At 39.4% G+C, this 9427-nt stretch overlaps 1 protein-coding gene and 1 pseudogene across 1 annotated transcript; both read right to left on the bottom strand.

Moving 5' to 3' along the window:
- Nucleotides 1–2163: 2163 nt before the first annotated feature.
- On the bottom strand, nucleotides 2164–4123 carry LOC106456205 (putative nuclease HARBI1; annotated as a pseudogene).
- A 1195-nt stretch (nucleotides 4124–5318) lies between these two features.
- On the bottom strand, nucleotides 5319–9074 carry LOC102193847 (protein NLRC3-like). The gene is made up of 4 exons (XM_005732825.2): nucleotides 7237–9074; nucleotides 6130–6303; nucleotides 5854–6027; nucleotides 5319–5379 (listed from the first exon to the last, which is right to left on the bottom strand). Exons 1-4 carry the CDS (start codon nucleotides 9072–9074, stop codon nucleotides 5319–5321), a joined length of 2247 nt encoding a protein of 748 aa, XP_005732882.2.
- Between the last annotated feature and the right edge of the window lie 353 nt (nucleotides 9075–9427).

Here is a 9427-nt window from a genome sequence, read left to right as displayed (position 1 = left end):
TAAACAAGAAGAGTTCCCAGATGGTACAGTGGACACATGTGTGACTCCTGTGATTAAAGCATCTTTCTTTCAGCTTAACGAGTGAACCGTCAGCTCTTTCAAACACACGTTAAAATCCTTTTGGCTCGACACCACCGAACAGAGGCAGCAATATAACATAGCTAACATTAACAGTGCAGTGGATCCTGCTTGTGCCGTGATATTCAGGACTGCAAACCGAGCAGCATCACTGACTTTCTGCTTGTTGTGTTTATGGATATATTGCTGACTTTAATTATCCATAAAATCATGGCATTCTCTCTAAGATTAAGGTCAACTATTGAACGGAGTATATTTTAAAGTAAAGGCTTTAAAGCCAAGTTAGTACAAACATTGCTAATGTCACATAACTTTGCCGACATGTGGCCAACAGTAATGTTTTAATGTTCTTTGTTATTAAGCATTTGCACATAAATAAGTGACATAATATTCAGTACTTACTTTTAAGAGTTTACTCTTTGGCTGCCCCGCTTCAGCCGTCCTCTGTTTTTTTTTCTGGCAAAAGTATCCAACACCAGTGTTTTAGCTAGCAAAGCGGCGTGGCTGATGTGGAGCCACGCACACGCACTAACACATCCTCCAACCACACACACCCATATTTTGCTCCATTGCGGTTTATTTCACACCTCAAACATTAAGTAAACAATTAAGCAAGTACAAGTAACCTCCAATAAATGACAGTTAGTAATAAAATAAACTACTAACTCTTTTACGCTACGTCCGCACCTACATGGGTATTTTTGAAAACGCATCCACACGTAAACGGCATTTCGAATCACTGAAAACGGAGAATTTTTAAAACACCTTTTTTTTGCGGATGAGGAATACAGAGTTTGTCTGGCAACGTCAAAGGAATGTGCCTCTTTTCACGTCAGGCTGGGCGCCACGTTATTGTTTACATGAGATGAATTGCAGAATGGGACATAGAGATGAAATACTGTTACTGTTATTCTGACTGTCTTCAGGTTTTACACGCAGTTACTGTCCCTCCATTTACAAAGGCAGAAGCTTCACGGTGTGATTATTTTACATGTAGTTGTTTTTTTTCTTCTGTGTAATAATATTCAACATTGCTATCAATACATTTTTCAAAAAATGCCTCTCTAAAAACATAAACAGCTGTGGGATGCTGTTAGTCCGTGATTTGAATCGGGGGACAAATCCTGGCAGGATCAACCTGATATTATTTTTATCCCGCTGTAACTTTACTGTATACAGAGCTAACATCTCCAAAATGTCAGGAGTAGTTAGTCATTACAACAAGTGTTTGTGAACTAAAAATCAAGAATGTGGGATACTGTTTGTCCGTGATTTGAACAGCCCAGCGCATGCTCCCGACAAAGGGAAAACCAATTCTGCAGGGGAGACCTACCTTGGCACTTGTGCAGGTGAAACCAAAGGGAAGATATGCTTCACCATATTTTCTAGTCTTTGGCTTAGAATGAAGTTGGTTTGGAAACTTATTCAGCGATGCTTCATCTCCTGCTTTGCGTTTCTGTGGGCGCCTGTGCTAGCAGTGTCCAAGCGTTTTGTTTTTTTCCTTTTCATACTGCCAGTCTGATGGAAACACCTAAAATCAAACTGATTTTAGGTGTTTCCATCAGCATAACAAGTTAAGCGCGCGCACGAGGATACATAAAGCCCTGATTAGTGGAGCACAGATTAAGCGAGTCACCATGGAGACGGAGGGAAAGAAGGCGCGGTCAATGTATTTTACAGCGCTTGAGTCCGAAATTCTGATGGCAGCATATGCCGATAACATGCAAATTCCGCAGAAAAAAAGTAACACAGCCTCAGCTGCAAAAGAAAGGGAGCATGCATGGCAAAACATAGCCGACAGAGTCAATGCGTGAGTGTTAATTTAAACATTGATCTAGGGATTTCCACCCATTTAACACGTTATTTTATTCTATTTTATTCTATTTTTTATTTTATACATTTCATTTTGTGTTGTGATTTGAGCGCAGGTGCAACCCAACAGGCCCCAAACGTTCCTGGCAGCAAGTAAAAATGGAATATAAAAATATAGTCCAAACAGGTGAGGTGTAATTGTATTGAGCCATAGTGCTTGGTCTGTTTGTCCTATGTAAATCAATTGCAGTTAGAGGCTACATTAATTTCCCCTCTGTAAGCACTTATTGAAATTATCTGAGCACATTACAAGTACATATTTGCTTACTCTGTATGCTCAAATGTGACCCGTTATAGCCAACAGAAAAAAAAGCGGAGGCCCGAAAAACAGGTGGGGGTCCTCCACCACCACCACTCACAGAGGCTGAGCAGTTGGCTTCCACATTTGTGATAATGTTGGCAGCATCACATATGATCTTCACAGTGCAGAGAACACAAATTAGCATCCATTACTATAATGAAATAATTTGTTAGTTTGAAATGCTACAGGGAACTATGTACCTGTACATTAATGCTGTGGAAAGACTTCCTGTTCACATAGTCTCCTTCATTTACTAAAGGAGCAATGATTGGAATGTGAGTGCCATCTATACAGCCAATCACACCTGGGAACCGTGAGAATAAATGTAAAATTTAAGTAGTAGTTCAAATATCACCACATCATGAATTAAGTTTTGTTCATCCTGATACCTGCAATTTTGTGGCATCCCTCTTTGATAAATGTTGTAGGTCTATGACCGGGGAACACCACAAACGAGTGCAGGAGACGTTTCAGTGCAACTGTAACATTCCTGACTGCCCGACAGACGGTAGCTATGGAAACGTGCTCAGCGTCACCAATATTATACAGAAAGCTCCCGTTTGCAAAAAAACCGAAGTGCAATACAAATAATATGTACAAAACTGAGAGGATGTCCGCGATGTGTCACATGAGCAATCAGGGATTGTAATATCTAGTCCTTTTACTGAATCTGATTCATTGTATGAGCTGTTTTAAACTCCTTAATCTCGAAAGCACAAATGCAATCATACAAAACCCCATAGCCACAAAACCAAAGTACTCAGCTGGATGGATCATAAAAGGTCTCAGGTACCTCCACAGGTTTACATATTGAAAAAACTAAAATGTGACATAAACGGGAGTCTAACTGCAGTGGAAGCAAAGTAGAATTTTTAAATCCAAGAAATCTGAACCCCCGAAGACACATCTGAGGAAGTGCTGCATAATTAGAAGAGCAATAAGACAAAAGAAGAATTAATTCAAAAATTAAACATTTATAGAGAGCGAAAATAGAAAATCTGTAATGGTTTAATGATATGAGAACTCCTCAATTGGTTTTTGTAATGTTCAAAAATAATTTCAGATATTCTACCTGAACATAACAATAAAACTCAACAAGATAACACAATATTTTCTACTAGCTCAACTATTATAAGAGCTGTTTAACAGCAACACCCACTCACACTAAAATGATTTAAGATTAGGTTTACTTTTGGAAGAGAAAGTCAAATTATTCATCCAACAATGAGACTGACCAAAGAGGATAAAGATGTAACTCACACCATTCAAGGTTTTTAAGTGTGTTAGCTCTTAACTCTTCAAATTCAGGGGCTGCCTTAAGGAAATCTGATAACAGAGCTGCACTAACAGTCACATGATGACCCTTGAACTCTTTAAACTCATTAAACATTAACTGTATAAATCTTTATGTCAGATCATAACTCTCTGAATTTGCAGTTGGGAATTGATAAGAACTTATTGATATCAACTTATCAATTCTCTGTTGTGCTCTGAGAGTACCGTAAAAGAGTCTCAGTTTTATTCTGGGAGGAGACACAAACCCAGCCTCATTGGGTCACTCAAGTGTACTTACAGGCAGTGTCAAGCCCAGATAAACAGGAAACCTGCAAGAAGGGTGCTGTTGTGATCCTTCTGCAAATAAGCAAACACTGAAGGTACCTTGCCTCCCAGTAGTGGTATCCACCACCAGCCTAAAGTAGCCATTAAAGAAGGGCAGCTGTGGTTCTCCTGTATCCCACTGGTCATCCTGCTGAAGGTATGTGGTTAACTTAAGAGCAGGTGTAAAAAAGTTCCATCAGACTTGCCAACAGGGTAGTTGATGATGGCGATACATCAAACCTGTTTCTTCCTCTAAACTCCTACTGTGTTCATGTCAGCGGTCGTGTTTTAAACGGGTTTTAACATTTTGTCTTTTTTTATTTACAGAAGCAAGTCATTAAAAAGATTCAGTCTTTTATTTGCACTATTCATGTGCAGCACATGTTTAATTTTTAAAAATCAGCCCATCAGCCCTATCATAATGACACAGATAATATTATGAGTAATACAATAAAATAAATACATATCTAAATTTAAGAAAGTAACAAGAGGATCCTGTAGAGAGTCTATGTCTCTCCTCTTGGTAAACCAAATGTGTTTGACACACAAAAAAACAGCAGAATAATAAATTTAAAAAACTCAGTTTAACTATTAACCTTCACGGCTTTATATATTTGGTGTCCTGATACCAAATCTGTAAAAACATTTGTTCAGCTACTTCTGCTTATAAGATAGAACAGCATTAAATCACAATCAATGATTTGAACGTTTGACATTTCTATTACAGACTTTGAGATTGTGTCTAAATGTCCAAAGGGTTTTCTTCTTCTTCATTCTTCAAAGAACACAGAGACAATGTGGAACCATAAGACCAGAATCCAAACCCAGGATACACAGGTTCAGTGAATGTTGTGTTGACTGTGTGGAGGTGGATCAGAGTGTCAGAGGAGACTCTGTAGAACGACAGAGTCCCAGCAGGACAGTCCACGTACACTGCTACTCTGTTAGACATGGAGGATGAGGAGGGCGAGGAGAAGGAGATGGTTGTAACTGTGTTATTGTGCCAGACGGAGTAACCAACAGTATCAGAGCAGCTCAGACTCCATGACCGATCATTCTCTCCAAACCTGCAGTCAGTTCTGTGTCCTCTCCTTCTGATTCCTCTGTAACTAATAGATATGTGAACTCTTCCTTTCCATTCAACCTCCCAGTAACAACAACCAGTCAGACCATTTCTACACAGCAGCTGCCACCAACCAAATCTGTCTGGATGATCAGGATATGGTTGCTCCTCCTCCACAACTGTCACCATCTTGTTGTCTTCAGAAAGTTTAAGGTTTATGTTTATTGAGTTTGTGTCCAGTTCAAGATCACAGACATCTGAAGGCAAGAATAAATAAAAAGTTTACAAGAGGGCACAGTTTTTATCTTACACATCTAATGGCTTTATTCTGTAATTACTGATATGCTGTCATTTGTAGAAAGTTTAATGATAATGACTTGGATTTAATTAGAAAGTTTCACATCATTAGTCAAACTTACACTTCCTCAGACCAGGTTTTAACCACTGTTCACCACTATGGTCCACCCTGGAGAACAAAATGCAAAAACAATGATTGTCTATCCAACTTTCAACGCGTATTAAATGTTGAACATGAACTGTACAATGTTTAATTTAATATAGTCATTTATATAGTATTGCTTTGAGTTTTTAATTTATTTATTTTTTAAAAAGATAAATGGACAGCTTTTATATTTGGGAAACTTTTCATAGCTCGAGAAAACAGAGGGTATCAGAAAACTTCACAAAGCCTTTTATAAAATGAAAGGTTTCAACAAGCGCTAGATAAAAGAGCTTATCGAGATAAACAGAATCCAAGGGGAATTACCAAATAACTGTCCAGATGTATGGTTAATTCAATAAGCTAGAAATGAAGATTGGGGCCTCTCCTCCTCCACAGCCTGTGCTTCCTAGTGTGGTGTGATGCAAAATATGTTGATGAGTCTACTCATTCACTGGGGACATTTGTCACTCAAGGGAAAATACTTTGTGTGTTCATTACCTGAGAGTTTCAAGTGTGGAGAGCGGGTCTCTCAGTCTAGCTGATAGCAGCCTCACTCCAAAGTCTCCTAGATGGTTGTAGCTCAGGTCCAACTCTGTCAGATGGTAGGGGTTGCCCCTCATAGCTGAGGCCAAAGCAACACAACCTTCCGCTGTGATCATACAACCTGAGAGCCTGGTTTAGACGATATTAACACAAAATGTAAATATTAATAAAAATTAAGTGACATAAACAGAAAACAGGCTTTAATTGATCCAAAATTAGCTGTAATCTGACCTGAGAATTTTCAGTTTGCAATGTGGATTTTCCAGCCCAGTACACAGCTGCTTCGCTCCTAAATCCTGCAGTTTGTTGTTACTCAGGTCTAGCTCAGTCAGCCTACAGGACTGGGAGCGGAGAACTGATGACAAAGCTTTACAGCTTCTTTCTGAGAGATTACAACAGCTGAGCCTGAGAAAGATTTAAGAATGAAAGCCAAAAAAAAAAAGGCTATTGCTCAGATAGTAGAATTGAATGTCCACTGATCACAGGATTAGTGGTTTGATCCAATATTTCTTCGATCTGTCTTGGACAAGACATTGAACTGTAAGGCCACTTTGCATGGCACCTTGACTGCCAGGGGTTTTTCAATGGACGAATAACACATGCAGTTCAAACCTCTTCATGGAACATAGGTAAAGTTAAAAGGGTCATTTGCAAATAATTAAACTCCGACTTTTTATTGAAATGTATACAAAGGCAATATGTCACCTGTTTAAACTGAGGGAAATTTAGCAGTAAACAATCTATCCATCTGTTTTACATCATATCTTATCTTACCATATTTATGGGGATCTCAGTTTAATTTAAATCATTTTTGAACATAAGAACATGTTTATAGAACACTTTGATTTGCATTTATGGAAGACGACAATGTTCTTTAAAGTGTCTGTGAGACCCTCCAATGATTTATTTTAACAAAAGGTTCTTTTGCTTAGATGATCCTTGTTTCCTGCATTTCACTGGATTCTGTGAACAATTAAATTTCCAAATTATCTGCAGTTATGCAATGAGAAAGATTTTTAAATTATTGAACTATTTGTCCTCCCCGTTTTTATTTTAAAAAGTTTCAGTTTATTTGTCATGCTCTTTTAATACCCTGCATAAAAAGAACATTAGTCGTTTTAGGTTTTAGATTGCCCAGTCTTTTTTTTCTTCTTTTGTTTTTTGCCTTGATGCGTTACTGATATTAAATACAAAATGAAAACCTTTCAAACAGTGATTTTAATATTAGTACCATTTTCAATGACTATTGTAATAATTCTGTGTTTAGGTTTTCTTTTATTTCTACTTTATACTGCACAAACATTTCTATACATGGGTTTGTAGATGTCTTGTACTCACAGAGCTTTGTTGGAGGCTTTGACCACTGGCAGCAGCCTCAGAAGAGCCTCCTCTGAAGAAGAGTATTTTTTCAGGTCAAATCCATCCAGATCTTCTTCTGATGACAGTAAGATGAAGACCACAGCTGACCACTGAGATGGAGACAGTTCATTTGTAGAAAGACTACCATATCTTATGGACTGTTGGATCTCCTCCACTAGAGAACGATCCTTCAGTTCATTCAGACAATGGAACAGATTAATGCTTTTCTCTGCAGAAAGATTCTCACTGATCATCTTCTTGATGTACTGGGCTGTGTCCTGTGAGTTACTTCCCGTCTGTGTCAGCAAGCCTCGTAGGAGAGTCTGATTGGTCTGCAGTGAAAGACCCAGGAGGAAGCGGAGGAACAAGTCCAGGTGTCCATTTGGACTCTCCAAGGCCTTATCCACAGCACTCTGGTAGAGATATTTTAGTTCATGTATTTCTGTAAACACTTCAGGCAAATAAGATGTTGCCTGTTGATCTTCCAGCAGGTTGACTCCAGAGTTGATGAAGGTCAGATGGACATGAAGAGCAGCCAGAAACTCCTGAACACTCAGATGGATGAAGCAGAATGCCTTGTCCTGGTACAGTCCTCTCTCCTCTTTAAAGATCTGTGTGAACACTCCTGAGTACAATGAGGCTGCTCTGATGTCAATACCACACTCTGTCAGGTCTGATTCATAGAAGATCAGATTTCCTTTCTGCAGCTGATCAAAAGCCAGTTTTCCCAGAGATTCAATAATCTTCCTGCTCTCTAGACTCCAGTGTGGATCTGTCTCAGCTCCTCCATCATACTTGACCATCTTCACTTTGGTTTGAAGCACCAGGAAGTGGATGTACATCTCAGTCAGGGTCTTGGGCAACTCACCTTCCTCACTGGTTTTCAGCACATCCTCCAGAACTGTAGCAGTGATCCAGCAGAAGACTAGGATGTGGCACATGATGTGGAGGCTTCGTGATGACTTGATGTGGGAGAAGATCTTGGTTACCTGCTTCTTATCTCTGAATCTCTTCCTGAAATACTCCTCCTTCTGTGTGTTAGTGAACCCTCTGACCTCTGTCACCATGTCAACACATGAAGGAGGGATCTGATTGGCCGCTGCAGGTCGTGTGGTTATCCAGATGCGGGCAGAAGGAAGCAGTTTCCCCCTGATGAGGTTTATCAGCAGCACATCCACTGAGGTGGACTCTGTAACATCAGTCAAAATTGTAGTTTTGTGGAAGTCCAGAGGAAGTCGACACTCATCCAGACCATCAAAGATGAACACAACCTGGAAGTCTTCAAAGCTCCAGATTCCTGCTTCTTTGGTTTCAGTAAAGAAGTGATGAACAAGTTCCACCAAGCTGAACTTTTCCTTTTTCAGCACATTCAACTCTCTGAAAGTGAATGGAAACATGAACTTGATGTCCTGGTTGGCTTTGTCTTCAGCCCAGTCCAAAGTGAACTTCTGTGTTAGGACTGTTTTCCCAATGCCAGCCACTCCCTTTGTCAGCACTGTTCTGATTGGTTCATCTCTTCCAGGTGAGACTGTAAAGATGTCTTCTTGTCTGATTATCGTTTCTGGTCTGTTTGGTTTCCTGGATGCTGTTTCAATCTGTCTGACCTCATGTTCATCATTCACATCTGAAGTCCCTCCCTCTGTGATGTAGAGCTCTGTGTAGATCTGATTCAGAAGGGTTGGGTTTCCTGCTTTAGCGATCCCCTCAAACACACACTGGAACTTCCTCTTTAGGCGAGTCTTGTGTTTTTGGCGAAACTCTGCAGCATCAGGATTTCCTAAATGAACAAATAAGAAACATATCACAGTTTTGATCATTTTTCTAGCGTATATGCATGTTTGTGAAAGACCAGAATTTTAAAACCTGCAACATCAAAGCTTTTTTTAAATTTTCTTGTGCATACATGAAAAGTTAGATACAGCAAGAGCAGCAACAAGACACCCCGTAACAGCCACACCGCATATCAGGCACTAAAAGCTTCAAGTAGAACATATAAGAAAATGTTTGGACAGCTTTTATTGCAGTAAGATTTGTTGTATATGCAGTCCAAATGTTTGTTCATAGTAAAGGCAATGTTTGTTTTATTCCAATATAATATAATTTATTTTATTATATGTGTGCTGGGAACGTCTAGCAGAGGCCCCAGTCCGCGAGATCTTCAACGCACACC

Source organism: Pundamilia nyererei, unplaced genomic scaffold (genome assembly GCF_000239375.1).
Source record: "Pundamilia nyererei isolate P.nyererei 1_Seehausen unplaced genomic scaffold, PunNye1.0 scaffold00048, whole genome shotgun sequence".
Taxonomy (NCBI): Eukaryota; Metazoa; Chordata; class Actinopteri; order Cichliformes; family Cichlidae; genus Pundamilia; species Pundamilia nyererei.
This window is presented reverse-complemented; position numbering and strand designations above follow the sequence as displayed.

Bases quoted from the DNA above. Each gene is read 5' to 3' on its own strand.
- LOC102193847 (XM_005732825.2), bottom strand. From the start codon at position 9,074: ATGATCAAAACTGTGATATGTTTCTTATTTGTTCATTTAGGAAATCCT. The intron at 6,304-7,236 runs GTGAGTACAAGA...AATCTTTCTCAG, and splicing joins AAAGCCTCCAACAAAGCTCT to GCTCAGCTGTTGTAATCTCT. The intron at 6,028-6,129 runs GTCAGATTACAG...CGTCTAAACCAG, and splicing joins TGCAAACTGAAAATTCTCAG to GCTCTCAGGTTGTATGATCA.